Source organism: Helicoverpa zea, chromosome 23, assembly GCF_022581195.2.
Source record: "Helicoverpa zea isolate HzStark_Cry1AcR chromosome 23, ilHelZeax1.1, whole genome shotgun sequence".
Lineage (NCBI taxonomy): Eukaryota > Metazoa > Arthropoda > Insecta > Lepidoptera > Noctuidae > Helicoverpa > Helicoverpa zea.
This window is the reverse complement of record NC_061474.1, coordinates 5,384,011-5,400,978: the sequence shown is the minus strand read 5'-3', so window position 1 is coordinate 5,400,978 and position 16,968 is coordinate 5,384,011. Positions and strand designations below refer to the sequence as shown.

At 37.5% G+C, this 16,968-nt stretch overlaps 3 protein-coding genes across 3 annotated transcripts; 1 reads left to right on the top strand and 2 right to left on the bottom strand.

The window, feature by feature from the left end:
• The first annotated feature begins 13 nt into the window (after positions 1-13).
• LOC124642016 (heat shock protein DDB_G0288861-like) lies at positions 14-6,705 on the top strand. Its single transcript, XM_047180312.1, has 9 exons — positions 14-59; positions 710-765; positions 2,175-2,403; positions 2,586-2,794; positions 3,331-3,543; positions 3,928-4,020; positions 4,205-4,377; positions 4,473-6,332; positions 6,507-6,705. Exons 1-9 carry the CDS (start codon positions 14-16, stop codon positions 6,598-6,600), a joined length of 2,973 nt encoding a protein of 990 aa, XP_047036268.1. The 3' UTR covers positions 6,601-6,705.
• Positions 6,706-7,137: 432 nt separating this feature from the next.
• LOC124641994 lies at positions 7,138-11,289 on the bottom strand. Its single transcript, XM_047180283.1, has 9 exons — positions 11,226-11,289; positions 11,019-11,080; positions 10,072-10,300; positions 9,555-9,751; positions 9,057-9,257; positions 8,607-8,765; positions 7,928-8,100; positions 7,611-7,706; positions 7,138-7,339 (listed from the first exon to the last, which is right to left on the bottom strand). Exons 1-9 carry the CDS (start codon positions 11,287-11,289, stop codon positions 7,267-7,269), a joined length of 1,254 nt encoding a protein of 417 aa, XP_047036239.1. The 3' UTR covers positions 7,138-7,266.
• A 3,198-nt stretch (positions 11,290-14,487) lies between these two features.
• LOC124641707 lies at positions 14,488-16,916 on the bottom strand. Its single transcript, XM_047179874.1, has 6 exons — positions 16,737-16,916; positions 16,219-16,455; positions 15,898-16,050; positions 15,152-15,220; positions 14,904-15,076; positions 14,488-14,677 (listed from the first exon to the last, which is right to left on the bottom strand). The coding sequence occupies exons 1-6, from the start codon at positions 16,914-16,916 to the stop codon at positions 14,494-14,496; spliced, it is 996 nt and encodes a 331-aa protein (XP_047035830.1). The 3' UTR covers positions 14,488-14,493.
• Between the last annotated feature and the right edge of the window lie 52 nt (positions 16,917-16,968).

Here is a 16,968-nt window from a genome sequence, read left to right as displayed (position 1 = left end):
CAATGTCTCTACGATGCTGAAGTGTTTTTACATATTGATTTGGATAGCAGTTTTCAAGTGTTAGTATCTAACGTTTAGTGTTTGGATTGTCTGGTCTTACTGTTACAGCCTTTTTATCATCCCACTGCTGGGCACAGGCTCCTCTCACTGGAAGAAGGATTGAGCATTAATCACCACGCTTGCTCATTGCGGGTTGGTGATTTCAGACTTTACAGTCCAGGTTTCCTCAAGATGTTTTCCTTCACCTTTTTATCAGCAATTGGTGTTCAAGATATACTATTTTGCAAATGTCTATTACCAAACACAGACAGCTATTGGGAGCACCCATTGGTGGATCGGAAACCTTTACCAGTTTCTAAATATCTGAATTTTTTGGATCTAACGTTGTGTTGTCTTTTCTTTCCTTTTCTCATTTGGCCAAATTGAAGCTATGACGCCAAGTAATGATAGCAGATTTATAACTCAGTGTGTCCCATAACCAACATTCTTTTCGTAGCAATTAAACGTACTAGAGCTAAATTTAATCAATAATAATAACAAAATGAGGAAACCTGGACTATTAAAACTGAAATCACCAACCCGCATTGAGCAAGCGTGGTAATATGCTCAATCCTTCTCCGTATGAGAGGAGGTCTGGGCCCAGCAGTGGGACGATGAAAAGGCTGTAACAGTAACAGTAATAATAAAATGGAATTGTTTATTTCTTTAGTGTCTTTTTGTCAACAAAGAACGGGCCATGAAAGTGTGGCTGGAAAGAATTACCTGGTAAGAGTTTCCAACTTGATTGAGGTTCTTAGACGATGTGAAATTTCACTTTAGTGCTTTGTGTTTCAATTCAATTAAGTATCTAGACACACGGCAGTGTGTCCACCAAGTTCGAGCAAAAAAAGCGACACACCGGCCGTGGGTTATATTACACGAACCATTTCGGGCCAAATTCGACCCCCCTGTAACTCAAAATCTATTTAATTTATGCATATCAAATTTCTAGTATCTGTTGAGACCCCCTCACTTATCTAAAATACAAAATTTCATTAATATACCTATTGTAGGTCTTGAGATATTGACGTCAGAAAATAGCTATTTTTACTATACACTCACTGACTGACTGATTCACTGACTCACTCATCAAAAACCTAGACCACTTCCAATGGTCGTATTGACTTGAAATTTGGCATGGAGGTAGGTCTTTATGTCAAGGTAAAGGGAAAAATCTGAAAATGGCCAAGTGTGAGTCGGTTTCAAAATAATGAAGGTGTTTTATACCCGGTGTAAATTTATACCCCTAAGGAACTAAACCTACTAAATTTATCTGTATTTATATAATATATCTTTGAATGGTACAAAGGTTTGTATTTAGTCAAAGTAAAGTAAAAATCTGAAAACGGCCAAGTGTGAATCACTTTCGAAAATAACGAATGTGTAACTTTGATCCACGAACATAATATATGATAACATGTCATGTCAGTCAGCTGGTAAATCTAGTCCATTTATTTAATCTAGTTCATTTATTTGTAAGAAACATAGTGCATATAAAAATATCTAAAAGATAGTATAAATGAGACATTTCTTTAACTAACTTCATCATAAGAAAAAATAAAAATAAACAACCTTACAAAAATAAATGAAATCCCACCCAAAACAAAAATGTGAAAGACTGCCAAGTTCGATAATATGGGAATGCTTCGCCTATAAAAGAAGTAAGATCTGAATAAGTACCAAGTTCCATACACATACCTCAGTTAAAAATAGTTGCTTTTTAATGATGTTACTTGGCAAGTTTTAATAGAAAATTAAATACTTGATTCATTGCGTTTAGTAGGTTTATAACGGTGTATGAAAACTTGCCAAGTAACATCATTAAAAAGTAACTATTTTTAACTGAGGTATGTGTATGGAACTTGGTACTTATTCAGATCTTACTTCTTTTATAGGCGAAGCATTCCCATATTATCGAACTTGGCAGTCTTTCACATTTTTGTTTTGGGTGGGTAGGTATTTCCTTCCCCATTTCCTCCATGTAACCTATAGATGTTATAATATGTAAGTTCTATAGTATCTTAATTAGTTTGATAACCTCACCAAGTTAAGAAAACCTGCACTACACAGCAATTTTACTTCTCTTTTTACAGGTTTCTTGATTTATTTATATCACAACATAATCATTTTTACAGGTGTATTTTGTGAAATCTCCGTATACAAAAATAGATGACAAATCATGGATTTGCGCCGGGGCAATCGTCACGCCTACGCAAATTCTGACGGCAGCATCTTGCCTGACCGAGATGCAGAAAATATATGCTATAGCCGGATATAAGAAATACGTAAATGGTGTAGATATCGATAAAGATAATTGCACAAGCCGTTATAAGAAGAAGGTCGTCAAGATTTCCGTTCCAAAAGGTATGATTGAAACTTTTATATTTCCTTATTTTTTAGGCTATACCGCGGAAGGCAGCTGTCAGCATGAGGCTCTAACAATAAGATATTTAGCAATTAATTTAGATAGAACATTCAGGATACAAAGTAAGAAAATACAAGTAGATACATGGATAATATCACTATGCAATATATTTTCATTGCAGAATATACTATAGATGCCACTGCGAAACAACCTGATTGGATCAGCATAGACATTGGAATCGCGCATGTTCAGGAACCGTATAGGTTCTCCGACATGTCCTACCGAATGTATTGCTCTTATGTACCTCAGAGTATTATAATTAACTTTGAAAAAAATAATATGTTTGAAATAAATCAAGCCGTGGCACTTGGCTGGGGAGGGAAGCAAGATGTAAGCGTGAGGGATTTATTTTTTAATTTCTTTTGGAATGCTATTAGTAGTTTTAAGCTTGTGGCACATTATAGCAGCACCGCAACAGCACGGCTCCACACCAGCATTTAAGTTGTCATTCAATTTAGAGCATTAAATCGTGTATATTATAATATATTTCGTAATGTCAATATGAAAAAGCCAACGGCGAGCAGTCAGCGTGCTTGGCGCTTCCACACAACTCGACTCGCCGCCCGCGTGCTGACCTCATGCGTACAGCGCGCCAACGGCGTGCTAATTGCGCGCCGACTCCGAGCCGGCAGCGAAACAACGTCATTACGTCGTGTTCAATCATAACATCAATCATAATCGTCTTAAAATAATATTGAGTTTGCTGTGACAGCAAGCTTACACCTCGCGGACGGCGCGCGGCCGGCGCGCCGACCACGCGCTGTCCGCTCGCCGTAGTCTTAATTCGGGGCGACGGCGACGCCGTGCTGTTGCGGTGCTGCTTTAATGTGCCACAAGCTTAAATTTCTATTTTCGCTTATCTCAAGGAGTCATCTAAAGACATATTTCTGCAAGAAGCAAACACGACTATAATAGAGAAAAGGATGTGCTCAAATCTTGTATCTCGTCCCGAATCCATGGAGCTTATAGAAAAATATATGTTGTGTGCATCAGGCGAAGGACAGGAAGCAGAAGATGGTTTAGGGACAACGGCAGTTTCCGTTTCGGATGACTGTCCTCCCGACAGTAGTGATCCCATAGTAAGTTACATATATAATCCTATTTTTGCACGTAGAAATGTTGATTGGGGTTCTTCTTAGTCGAACAACAGCAAAGATTTGAAACATTTAGCACTCCAGCACACTACAGACTACAAAGTCGGTTTCGATAGTTGACCCGATGGTTGGCAATTCTCTTTTTACGAATTCCTATCAAAGTTTTCAGTCGGTCAGATACCGGCTTCTACTACTAATAGTTACCTACTTTTATAATGGCATTTAGACAGGTGTTAACGTATGAGTTACAACAGTTAACACTAAGATATGATTTGTTGAGATAGTCATCAAGCCGCAAAATAGAACCTAAAATCTTCACATCAATGTTAGTAGTCCTGTAAATCATTTGTTTTCAATTTGTAATTCCAGTGCTTCGATGATTTTAAGTTTAGGAGACTGGGCATCAACTCAACCAACCTAAGAGAGATTATTTCAAGAAGGTCAACTGTAAAATCGTGTCAGGTAAAAGCAGAATAGCCCCTTACTGTTATTTATTATTTCAGTAATCATAAAAGATATTGCATCTTTATATATTGCAAGTTTAAATATTTCTAAAATTTTTGATCTTCTTTTCAATTTTGTTTTGCAGTATTAATTTAAAGACGTTATACTTATTAATGTATTCTATGCACGATATATTTTCCAGTATGATCATGGTGGCCCACTTATTTCATGGATTGGTACACAAGAGGTCATATTGGGAGTGGCATTGAATGGCGTGGCTAAGGCAGGCTTTCACTGCACTGGTCCCCGCATGTATGTTAGTACAGCAGAAACAGAGACCATAATAAAATGCTTATTAGAGCAAAACGAAATGAGGTAAGTAACAATTGATATATATTTCCTTTCTCATTCAGTAAATCTCTATCAAAGTGCTTTATAGAAGAAGTTGTAAATGATTCAATGTGTTTTAGACGGAATACCTGCAATGGCAAAATAGAAGACCAAAAGTATCAAGTCGTGGACATAGTTATTAAGTGGCCCGAAGATGTGGCATTTAATTTATCAACGTTACTAACCAAACAAAAAGGCTCTTTATTTCTGAGAAAACGAAATGAGGAACAACCTTTGCAAGTGCGGCCTACTAAAGACCTGGTTAAGAATGGAGATCAAGGAAACCCAAGCCAGCTACGAGAGCCGGTATATAACCAAAATGACCAAAAGCCTGCAGACTCATTCTACCTTAATCCAGCTATGGACCAAGGACAAGAAGCGCCAAGCGCACAATATGGAAATCAACAAGGACAAATGCAGCAATCACCAACTGATCTGCAAAATCAACCGGTAGCGGACCCATATAATCAAGCACAAGTGGGGTCCTTCAATCAACCACAAGCTGATGCTTATAATCAACAAATTGCACCCTACAATCCACCTAAAGTGGACACGTTTGCTCAACAAAATGACCCTTATGGCCAATCACAATCATTCAATCAACCACAAATGGAATCGTTTAATCAACAACCAGCTGATCCTTATAATCCACAACCAATGGATTCGTTTAATCCGCCATCGATGGACTCATATAATCAAAATCCGATGGAAACACAAAATCAACCTCCGGTAGATTTAAATAATCAACCACAATACCAAAGCCAGTCCTCTTTTAATCCACCTCAAGATTTTTACAATCAACCAGATGCACAGAAACCACCACAAGTCGATTCATATAATCAACAACAGACAGCTTCATTTAAACCAGCGCTAGGAAATGGAAATATTAAACCAGAAATGGACGCATACAAGCAAGCACAAAGGGATTTGTATAGCCATGGTAATCAGCCACAAACGCAATTTAAACAACCACAAGCAGAATCAGAGCCAAAAATAGAACCTTTCAGTCAAACAAAAAATTCATTTCAGGACCCATCTATTCAATCACCGTTCAATAACCCTGACATAGAACCTTTTAAACAAACTGCTGCATCTGACGCGTATAACCCGCTATCAATCATATCAGAAAACCAACCTGATGAACTCGATCCGTTTAAAATTCCAGTGGATGAACCATTCAAAGCCTCACCTGTGGAACCGTATAAACACCCAAGTTCCGATTCTTCTTATAAGAAGCAAGAACCATTCAAGCCCGCACCTGTGGAACCCTACGGACAGCCAAATGTGCATCAAGTTGATTCTGGACGGCCTTTTGACCAAACGCATGTGCAGCCCGGAGAACAACAACACGTGGAACCATTTGGCCAGTCGCAAATGCAGGAAACTTCGACAACAACCGATCCGAGTCAATCTCGCAGTTTTCTTCGTTACCAGCAGCAGGGAAGCGACATGCGTATGGAACAAGATCCCTCTCAAGATAATTCACAAACTTTCGAGCAAATGTATTCACAACTTCATGCGGGAGGATCGTCATCATTCTCTAATAATGCACCAGTAACCGAGCAAACCTTTGAGGAAATGTACAAGACTCTTCACGATGATGGGTCTCAAGACGCAGAAAGGGAGCCGAAAGGAGAGCAATCATTTGACATGAAAAATGCTGACCAGCCAACGTATCAAGAAGACTTTAATCAGCCTACGATGGAGCAGCCCTCGGCTAGTCAACCCGAAAGACAGTTTGGTCAGCCCTCGTCTGATCGACCCCAGTATGGTCAGCCTTCGTTTAATGAACCACAGATTGGTCAGCTCCCACTTAATATACCTCAGTTTGATCAGCCCACATTGAATCAACCTGCGGTTGACCAACAATCATTTCAAAACAAACAACCTGAACAACAATATGATCGAAATAGCAACGTGCCTCAAGCAGCCGAAGAACGGTAAGTACTGTTCAGCAGAGTGACAATTAATATTCATTTTCCACTTTTACCGCCCGCCGGTTGAAGGGAACTCCTTCACAGTAAGGAGCATAGATACGAAACTTTGCTAAGCTATTCTTATATGTATATCTTATACCCGTATATTAAGACGTATTTGTCTTTAAAATTTTACAGCGGTGAAGTCAAGGTTCGACCCCAAATGCCTTTGGAATACCCAGATTACATGACTTATAATAACCAACCGAACCAAAGAAGGAAGGATATTTAAAAAATATAAGAACTCGTTTGAAAATAGTGCTCCTAGTAGTAGTTTCATAATATGGTTAGGTACGGACGGAATCCTTTCAAAATGTAACAGTTGATTTGTAAATAATATACTAACGTTTCTGAAAGATGATTTCACATTGTTAATTTTTGTATAAAATTAAATAATTAGAATAACCCAGTGGATATTTTTTATTTAAATTTTGCATGAATATTGAGCAGAAATGAGTTTAAACGTCAACTTTTGTGTGTCCTGCGCCAGATCTCTCTCTGGTCTTGGAGGATTGCCGTCCCATCGGACTATGAGAGTAAAGGAATAGTGAGTGCACTTGTGACTGCGCAAATGCTTGTGCACTATAATATGTCCTGCGCAGTTCGCTAATTACATGAGAATAGCCGCCGTAGCCGATAATCGACTAGGAGGACATCATTATCATTCTCTTACAAGTCGTTAATAAAAATCCATGGAAAATAAAATAAAACAACAAGAATTTCATAAAAAAAAAAACGTTTTATAAATATCATGTATCTAATTAATGAATCTAATTGAAACAATAATGTTTTCGTATTTTTCAAGCTCAATAAATCAATATTAAACGGTGTTCACTGTTCTCCGTGTGAGAGGAGGCCTGTGCCCAGTAGTGGGACGATAAAAAAAGGGTGTAACAGTTCACTGTTCTATAGCATCATCTATCAAGTCTAATAATCTCACTTGTGGTCGGATTCGCACAGCCTGACATCCTCTGTAAAATAAAATACAACAATACTGAGTACTGATACTGAATTCATCTAGAAATAGTTCCAATTGCCTACAAACATTTCTAGCTTCAAGTAGGCTCCCATAGTTTGTGTATGTGCCAAGAGCTTTATTTGGTCAAATCTAGTCAAAAAAAAAACAACTTACTTCAGGATTTTAAAGAAAAAAAGTCCGGATACCTCTAGCGTTATTATGCTAAGAGAAATTATTAAGTATCTAAAATAAGTTCGTCACAAATTTTCAAGTCAAATGCTTACCCATCTTCACATTCCTTTGGTACTTTACGTTTAACATCTGGCCACTTAATAATTCGTTCATCTACCGCGTAATTCATTGATTCACATACCTTTCGTCTGCAACGGAAAGGATACTACGTAAAGAACTTGTTACTGTTTTCGTTAATAATGAATGATAGCAATAAGACATATCCCAGATAAAAAGCAGCCTAAAACATTCCACTTTAATCGAAAATTGGGCCATCTTAGACCTCTTCATCTTAAATTACTTCTTGAAAGGCTCATTCAACCAAAGGAACAAATTCTTCATATTTCAATATTAAGTCCAGATTACTTACGTTTCATCGACGGAAGCAAGTAAACATTTAATGAGTACTTTAGAATGAGCTGTGCTCAGATATAAGAAGGGGCCTTTACATTGATATTCTTCATCGTAAACGCTATTCAACGCAATTCCTATAACCACCTCCTTGTCACCTGAGAATGCTATTAAAGGTCCACCGTGGTCATTCTGGAAATAAACATGTGATACTTGACTTGGTTTCCAGTTTATCGAATTTATAGTTCAAATTTTATTAAGTACTTGGGTATTAAGGCCTTAAATCTTGCAAATATACTTAAATCTGGCACGCAGCTGAAAGCTAAAGCTATTTGGAAAGAGAACGTATGTCTATACAAGGTCAATGTAAGAGTCTGACACTCCTTCATCGCTGCTAACCCACAGCGGGATTTAATGATTTTTGACGTCGTTAAAAAAAAAGGTCAATATGCTAGCTGCGCTTTTGAAAGAGCGAAAGAGTTTCCGCGGACCTGGTACATAAAAGATCCATGAACGAACATGATAAGTTTTAGTCAGTAAGTGTTTGACATTCCCTCACGCTGCTGAACGCCTGAACGCTTTTGCACTAGTGTGTAACGCAGAATTGACCGTGGTGGTGATAAGATGAAAGTGAACGTACAAAAACGCGTAGGTATATGAGGCTAAGGCCTCTTTTCTAGAACAAATAATACACTTACCTGACAAATCCCACCATAGATATTCTCGTTCCCTTGTTTTCTGCTCGTTCTATTAAAATCATCAAGCGTTACATTTTTGTCGTCAATCCTAGTAGTAGTAGTGTAATTATTGTCAGATAGAGATTTTCTACTGATGTTTACTTCGACAGGATCCAAACACTGAAACGGAATCCTGTTTGGCAGTTATTGGCATTACTTTGTAAACAAAAACAACATAGACACAAAAGCGTTTCTGAAAGGAAAATTGTCTCATTATCATCTGTCTAACCCTTTAACAACTAAGTTGGGATCAGCTTTTAGTCTAACCGTATTCAGCTGATCTGATTATCAATGTTTGACATGGAGTAACTGCCTATCAACCTCTTGTTGCACAAGACAACATCCTTGAATCTATTGGTTGTTAGACTTTATTATTCTTCTTACTGACTATCAACGAATGCCAAGACTTACCTCTTTAGGAAGAGTGCCATTGGAATCAGTCTGGTTACATTTAACGTTAGAAAAAATGTCTTCGGATGCAGTTGACGCTGTAGTACAAAGGAAGTAATAATCCACACTATCTGGGAACAGTTTTTGGCATACTTCTTTGTGCGTTATAAGTGTTTGAGCTGACATCAAGTAGTTTGAGTTTAGGTCACCATCTACTCCAGGCTGTAATATTTTTTAATTCTATTAAACTTAGCAAAAAAGACTTCCTAGTAAATGGATTTCTGGAAACAGTATCATAATATGATAGGAAAAAAGTATTTGCCCAAAAAATAGTAAAGAGTGTTAGTAATGTTGCTTCAAAGTTGGTTGTTTAGAAAGTCAATCATCAACTGCTACTATGTTTCACATCACAGATCATATTGTTTTCCATATAACTGACAAAATTAATTCTGATTTAACAACTATAAGTATTGCTAATTAATGTTTAAATAGTAAATATCTTCTAGATACAATTCTTACCTCGCGAGCTCTCGACCCTCCCCAACCAAATGCCACAGCAGCAGTATTAGGGACCTCCAGATTGACATCGTAATTAATCGCTACAGCTTCTGGTTCGTACGAACATATCGAACGATACGATATATCGAGAAAGTCGTACGGTTTTTCGACAACACCAACGCCTATGTCGAATTTTATCCACGTTTCTGAATTAAATGCTGCAATAGAATTTTGATGCTTAGAATTGCACTGGATTTGTTTGATGGAACATAATGTTCAGTAGTTTTCCTCTGCTCTTCTCTTAGGCGTCCTTTGATAGAATTATTTAACTAGACCTCTGTTATTTATTGTTGTTTTTCTGTTTCTTTATAATCTATAGAGTTACTACTAACGTATGAGAGTTAGGCAACTAATACCATTTACAGGATTACTATTATACTGAAGTGTGGGGCTCAGGAAACTTAATACTTACGATACAGTGCCAACAACGCAACTGTCCTTAACACACTGCCAAGAACTACCAGAGTAACTTACTGACCTTTAGGAATAATAATCCTGATAATCTTATTCTTCTTAAACCGTGTGCAATCATTGTCTTGTATACTATTACCACTGACGTATTTCTTATAGCCAGCTATCACATAAATATGACTGACTTCGGTAAGGCAAGCGGCTGATGTCAAAACTTTAGTTGTTGAAATAAGAACTCCACCACAGAGCCAGGCTTCTGGCTGGTATTCTGAATATGGTGAATTTAGAAGGTACACCTGAAATTGGAGAATTTGCAGGAACTAAGCTATTCTTTTTCCTGTCCCGTTCTCATGTTATTTGGGGTTGGCGCAATATGTACTCCATACCTCTCTGTCAGACGTCGTACTAACATCCACTCCCATCTTATTCATCTCCTCTTAGTAATTGATGTCCTCCTAGCCGATTATCGGCTACGGCGGCTGTTCTCATGTAAGGAGATTAGCCAACTACGCAGGACATATTATAGTGCACAAGCATTTGCGCTATTCCTTCACTCTCATAGCCCGATGGGACGGCAATCCGACACGACCGGAAAGAGATCAGGCGCTGGACCGACATTTACGTGCTCTCCGATGCACGGGTGAATCAATCACCAACTTCCAGACTCCGGGCTGCTTTGTGAAAGTCTTCTAAAACCCACAAAGCGATTTCGGCCCGACTCAGGAATCGAACCCGAGACCTCGTGCTCAGCAGCCGCACTTGCGACAACTAGACCAACGAGGCAGGCAAACTCTTAACTTAGGCTGTCTTAGTAATTAATAAGACATGAATTATATAATATTATTTCATTTTCATCGTCATCATTCTCTTATCCCCAATTTAGTTGGTCTCGTTGCTTCATTTCATCCACATATTTATACATTTCACTGCATCTCACATTATCCTCTTTTAAACAATCCATAGTTTCTATGATCGAACTTTGTGTTTTAAATACTAGGGTTTGAAAATACTTACCACATACCTCTTCCCTTTGGTTTCAACTTGTCCGTTAGTTATTCTTCGCTCGAACAGACAAACTGTTTTACGATAAGAAACTTATTTAAAATCATTTCATCTAATTATAAGAAAATCTGACTAACTTCTGCCAGCAATTCTTATAAAGCTAAGATAATATATTGAAAAAAGTAACGATGGATCAAAAGTACTACATTCACACAAGGCATAGGTACTTAACTTTAAAGCTAATAAACCACATTAAAGAATAAATAAAGGGCTCGTACAACATGACTTGGTTAAAGTACCTATTACACTACGCAGTCATATAAAATAAATAAAAAAAAACTTTTTCGAATTCAATTTACAAATGCATTCAGGCGAAGAAAAATTTGATTACATACGAGTATCAATTATTATTCTTGTAGACATGAGACCATGGTAGTGTACTGCCTACCTCATTCTCTGATCATGTGTCTAGCCTTTTTCTACTTGCACTGATATCTCGAACTCGATGGCGCAATGGTCATCATGCCGGACTGTCGAACCTGAGGTCCCGAGTTCGATTCCCGGTTCGGTCGACATTTGTGTGATGGGCATGCTTGTTGGCCGTGGTTTGGGTGTTATGATATGTATTTATAAATATGTATATATGTAGTTTATCAGTTTTGTTAGCACCCATGACACAAGATAATTAATAACTTACCATGGGGCTAACCAACCGTGTGTGAAAAGGTGTCCTAACATTATTTATTAAGTATAATCAGGTTCCAACTACCTATAGTTCGGCCATTCAGAGAATGCGTTCCTGACACGTCGCGATTGAACTGACGACGTAACTTTGCAATGGCGTTGCAGTTACGATAAAAATATTTTTGCTGGTTGTTTACCGTTTTAACAATTGAGGAGCATTAAAACAACATTATTATATCAATAATCAATGAATGTTATAATTTTGTGCCAAACTGAGTGTCAAATAACTTGGTAAACAATATTTTTCTAAATCTATACTGCGCTATTACAAGGTTATGTCAGCGGTTTATATTTTGTAGTGCTGTGCTAAAAATAACAGGCAAGTATCGTAATCTGTTCTTATACAGTTATAATATAAAATAATACGTTTTGATTTTCTTTTTAAGAATTGGAAAATAATGGACTATAAGACTTAATTATAACGTTTATGAAATATAAAAATAAAACTATGACCAAACCGCATTTTTATACTTAGATTAAAAATGGTAACCCCAAATGGCGTTATGGGCCGCCATTTTGTGACGCTAAAACAGTCGTCCGTTGTCGTTTCGTGCGCATAGACCACGTTTTTCAAGTGTTTTCGATCTGTTTTTATTTGATTACCCGGCTTTTGTTAGACCGAGATATCAGGATTGATTCTGTTATTGATAATAATATAATTATACATGTAGGCGAAGATGATGATGAAGACACCACCTCCTCAAGCAAATCGGAGTCTGATTAATATTCTGTTCGCACATTCAATTCAATGTACTTGTAACAAAGAATAAATAAAACAATTTTATTATATGAATATTACCTTTTTTTGGTTTCCACTTAAATAACTAAAATATAAAACAAATGATTCCGCCAATTTAAAACGAAAATAATCTTAAAATAATGCGGCGGTTCATTTTGAAGGAACGGTTACGAACTCAGTGTTATGTTGTGCCCATCACTAGTCGTGACTAACTGATAGGTGTCAGGAACGCATTCTCTGAACGGCCGAAGTATAGTACTTAATCACTACTTGGCATAAAACAAAGTCCATTTCTCTGTCCCTATATTCCTATGTATACTTACATCTTTAAAACTGCGCAACGGACTTTGATGCGGTTTTTTAATAGATATTATTATAGAGTGATTGAGGAGGAAGGTATACATGTCTTATAACATCCATTAAATAGTCGAGAAATACTATTAGGCCGCGAACGCACAGGCAGGTGGCTTGCTTAGCGCCTAGTGTCTAGCGCGTCACCTAGCGAGTAGCCCAGTAAAACGAACGTTCTAAAATGAACGCGACTGGCTGCACTGTGCGCTTAGCGCCTAGCTAGTCGAATAGAAAGGATGAAAGCCGCTAGGCACTAGGCGCTAAGCAAGCCACCTGCCTGTGCGTTTGCGGTCTTACCCTTGCGAAGCCGGGGCGGCTCGCTAGTCTACTATATAATGTAAAGAATTTCCTCAACGTTTCTGTAATCACCTTACTGTAAATATCTATATTCTGAGCAAATAAATGAATATTATTAATAATATTTTTGCTGTTTTCCTTAACCAGTTTCGTGCTATTTCACCAAAAAGTACCTAGGTAATACAAGCTGTTGATTTGCATCCGTGCCATATTCAAGGACGTAATTATGCTAATGATTCTCGACCCAAATCAATAAAAAAATTGGTACTATTTTTTTTTCTTTAATTTTTTTTCGGAATTCCGTAAATGTCATCTAGCCTTATTTAAACTTGTCGCGTATGTTACTGGCGTTAAAACCGTGCTGCACCCTCACACAAACGCAAACACAAAGCATACGCAACGATCACTCATAAATTTCATTCATAAAATTGGATTACTTCGAAAATACCACGACATTACAATGACAAAAAAAGCAGTGCATATTAGTTATTTCCCATCTACTGTAATTCCAATCGATTATTTACGTATTGTATGTCCTCCTCCTGAACTATGGCACAAATGCAAATCAACACCTTGTATAGGTAGTAGGATTCAGGTTCTGCCGACCCGGTCATTTTATAAGCCCTACAACTCGCTATTTTTAAAACTACCAGTGCCACTATGGTCTTTACCGATACCAAATTTGTTTGGGAACAAATATAATGACCACCATAAAATGCTTTGATACCCTTAGTTTTGTAACCAAAAATATCTACTGAACACCAGAAAAATAAAGTCTAAAAATGTAATAGTACCAGCTATTTTAGTCACGACTCCACTTTAAATTGTATTCGACCACCAAATGATCACCAACTCTTGACGACCAAATAAATGTATTATTTTTGCCTAAATAAATCACTGTGATTACCATAAAATGTAGGCCTTTAACCAAATAAAGTATTATAATGCCATATTAAGTTATGTGGCCGGCTTGCAATGCATGCGTGAGTGTCAGTATGACGAGTGACAGGGGAAAATGGAAGAAAATGACATATTGCGCCGACCCCAAGTAAAATTGGAAACAGGGCAGGAGGAAGAAGAAGAAGAATGTGTTTCTCAATACACACCCTCGAAAACACACTCTTAAATAGGATAGCAAAGTGTTAAAACTTTGGTTATAGTTTTATATTAAAATGCGAGTTTCATTTTGGTGTGATCATTTACTATTTTTGTCTGCTATTTGTTACTATATCTGGTGATCAGTTAAACATAAGCCAATTTGTTTTAGGGTTTTAACACAAAGAATAACTAGATGGGAACTAAACACCTAATTCTAGGAGATAAAAGGGAAAGAAAATGTGATTAAATAAAAACATATTATAAATAAGCAACTTCTTGGACAGAAGAATAATCATAATCTGATATTAGTTCAGACTTTCCTATTTTAGCGGACATTTCTTCTTGAGCTCTTAACAAAGCTTGGACGCCATCTTCAAATCCACGTGTTACGTTTTCGAAAATGTCAAAGCCACCCGTCGTTTCTTGGGTACAACTTTCACCTCTGAAAATATAATTTCCTTGAAACTCGGAAGAATCAATAATTTTTATTATAGTGGTAATTTAATGTTATAATAGTTAGTAAGATGTTTTGAACTTACAATGGGGTGTAATGAATCTAGTTACTCTTTACCATAAGTTTAGTCACTCAGAAAGAAAACATACAAACACCTGAATCGAGAGTCTCTTTGGAAAACCGGGTAAAAAGAAATTTCAACTAGAATACTCACGTGGAAACATTGTCAGATAACAAGCACTTCAATATCAGACCAGCGGCAGATGTGCTAACAAATATATAGGGCCCAACGCAGTTGTACTCTACATCATACAGACCGTTCACTGCTACTCCTATAACTAATTCAGCAGTGCCAACCCATGTGACTAATGGACCGCCATGGTCGTTCTGGAAAATAAGCTCAAGGAGTTTATTTTACAAAAAACATTGAAACATTCAAATGAGAATTTTGCACTAACTTACTATTTTTACACCTATCCTCACAGATATTGTAAATGCGAAAGTCTCTATGCGTCTGCGTTCATGCCATAACTACGGAATCAACTTAAATTAAATATGTTAACATTTTAGGGCCTGAGAAAGGATGTAGGCTGCTCTTTTTCGGTAGGGGGTATTAGTCCCCTCTGGAGGTGGTTAGAAAGGCGGGTAAGCAGCTTAAGACTATAAAGATAGACTGACATTGTTAAACTTTTTGTAAAATATGGAAGAACAGTTTGAATAGCTATTTTAAGGCGACGAATTGGTAAACAATAATTCCATAACCGGCACGCGCATCAAGGGGCCAAGAGGGGACAGAGCGTCTGAGCGGGGCGAGGATTACAATACGCGCGCTAGCTTATAACTAAAAGTCATAAGCGACAAAATGGTTTTGTAATTTTATTATTTAGAAATGATAATTTGATAAAAATTTCTTCCACAATTTTAAAGAGTATGTATATACTCAACTACTAAAAAAGTGAAGAGGCTTAAATCGGTCCCGTTTGCCCATAATATGTGAATCTCTTTTTAAAAAGAGGTATGTTTGATATATTTTTCTATGTTATAAAAGTTACCTAATCATGTTTTGAAGTCTAACAAAATAAGGTTTATATCATGAACTTTCAGGTAACCAAGTTGTATTTTGATCCGTTTTGTATTTACTGAGAAAAATTGAGATCCTTGGCGCCAAAATTTCCAATTCGTCCTCTTAAAATGAACTTATCTAATACCTGACAAATTCCTTGTCTTCTAGAGAATACATGCTTTACATTGCTTTCATTTATTTTTCGATCCAAGTGGTTTATGTCGCCGGTCTCGTTTTGTTTAACACTCGGTCTTCGCATGCGTCTATTTGCGTAGACCTTATCGTCGAAATCCTTACACTAAAATTGATAATTCATACTAAAAAGCACGGTGTTCAAACGTGCATGCCACAAATATTAAGGAAAGGTTGGTTTTGAAATGATCAAAATTAGTATAAGTGATATTCTAGATTGATACCTACTTAACTAACAAAAAAAAAGAAACTTCTAGAATTGACCTGAACTGACCTGATCGTGGCCAGGTCTTTGTCCGTCAGTGCAAGCGTTGTAAATGGCCTTGTCAAGTTCGTTGATGACATTCCCCTCGCCGTCTAAAAGCCCTGTGCCGTGGGTGCATATCATGAACTTCTCTATCAGTACTGCCAAGCCGTTCCCTCTGAATTTCTTTATGCAATCGTCTTTCTTTTGTATCACTATAGACACTTCCTTAAGAGTTTCGGAGTTGCGGTCGACTAGATCGCGAATCTGAGAATAAATTTGTATCCTATCAGGTGTGTCATTGTATTATTGGATACTGAGGGAAACTTAGAACGACGGCGGTTTATAAATACGCATGGCATGTTATGTGCACGTTTTTACACCATTTTTTGGTAAATCATCAAATGTCCTCCCGCTCTTCCACTACGGAAGAGAGTGCCAGACTCTTACCGACTAAAACCCACCATGTTCCTTCTGGAGCCAGAGCCAAAGCCATGAGTACAAAGGGCCGCGGTAACCCAACTACAATCCCACTTCAGCGTACTTACCCTGGAACCTCGATCGCGTCCCCATCCCAAAGCCACAACATTAGTCCCAATTTTCTTATCCAGATTTGTATCATAATTAATTTGAATGGCAGCTGGTATATATGAGCAGTATATCTTGAAGGTTACGTCTTGAAAATCGTACGGTTTCTCAACGGTAGCCACGCCGATGTCTAGGGCCATCCACCGGGTGGTGTTGGCATATTCGCGAAGATGTGACAAATGACCTGCGAGT

What these genes read in the sequence shown, in the direction of transcription:
- LOC124642016 (XM_047180312.1), top strand. Translation starts at nt 14, where the DNA reads ATGCTGAAGTGTTTTTACATATTGATTTGGATAGCAGTTTTCAAGT. An exon ending in GCTGGGGAGGGAAGCAAGAT is followed by an intron (nt 2,795 to 3,330) that starts GTAAGCGTGAGG and finishes GCTTATCTCAAG; the next exon opens with GAGTCATCTAAAGACATATT. An exon ending in CCTCAAGCAGCCGAAGAACG is followed by an intron (nt 6,333 to 6,506) that starts GTAAGTACTGTT and finishes AAAATTTTACAG; the next exon opens with CGGTGAAGTCAAGGTTCGAC.
- LOC124641994 (XM_047180283.1), bottom strand. Translation starts at nt 11,289, where the DNA reads ATGTTGTACGAGCCCTTTATTTATTCTTTAATGTGGTTTATTAGCTTT. An exon ending in TCTATGGTGGGATTTGTCAG is followed by an intron (nt 8,101 to 8,606) that starts GTAAGTGTATTA and finishes GTTTATTTCCAG; the next exon opens with AATGACCACGGTGGACCTTT. An exon ending in CTTGCTTCCGTCGATGAAAC is followed by an intron (nt 7,707 to 7,927) that starts GTAAGTAATCTG and finishes TTTCCGTTGCAG; the next exon opens with ACGAAAGGTATGTGAATCAA.
- LOC124641707 (XM_047179874.1), bottom strand. Translation starts at nt 16,916, where the DNA reads ATGGCCCTAGACATCGGCGTGGCTACCGTTGAGAAACCGTACGATTTT. An exon ending in AAAGACCTGGCCACGATCAG is followed by an intron (nt 16,051 to 16,218) that starts GTCAGTTCAGGT and finishes TATCAATTTTAG; the next exon opens with TGTAAGGATTTCGACGATAA. An exon ending in TGAGGATAGGTGTAAAAATA is followed by an intron (nt 15,077 to 15,151) that starts GTAAGTTAGTGC and finishes CTTATTTTCCAG; the next exon opens with AACGACCATGGCGGTCCATT.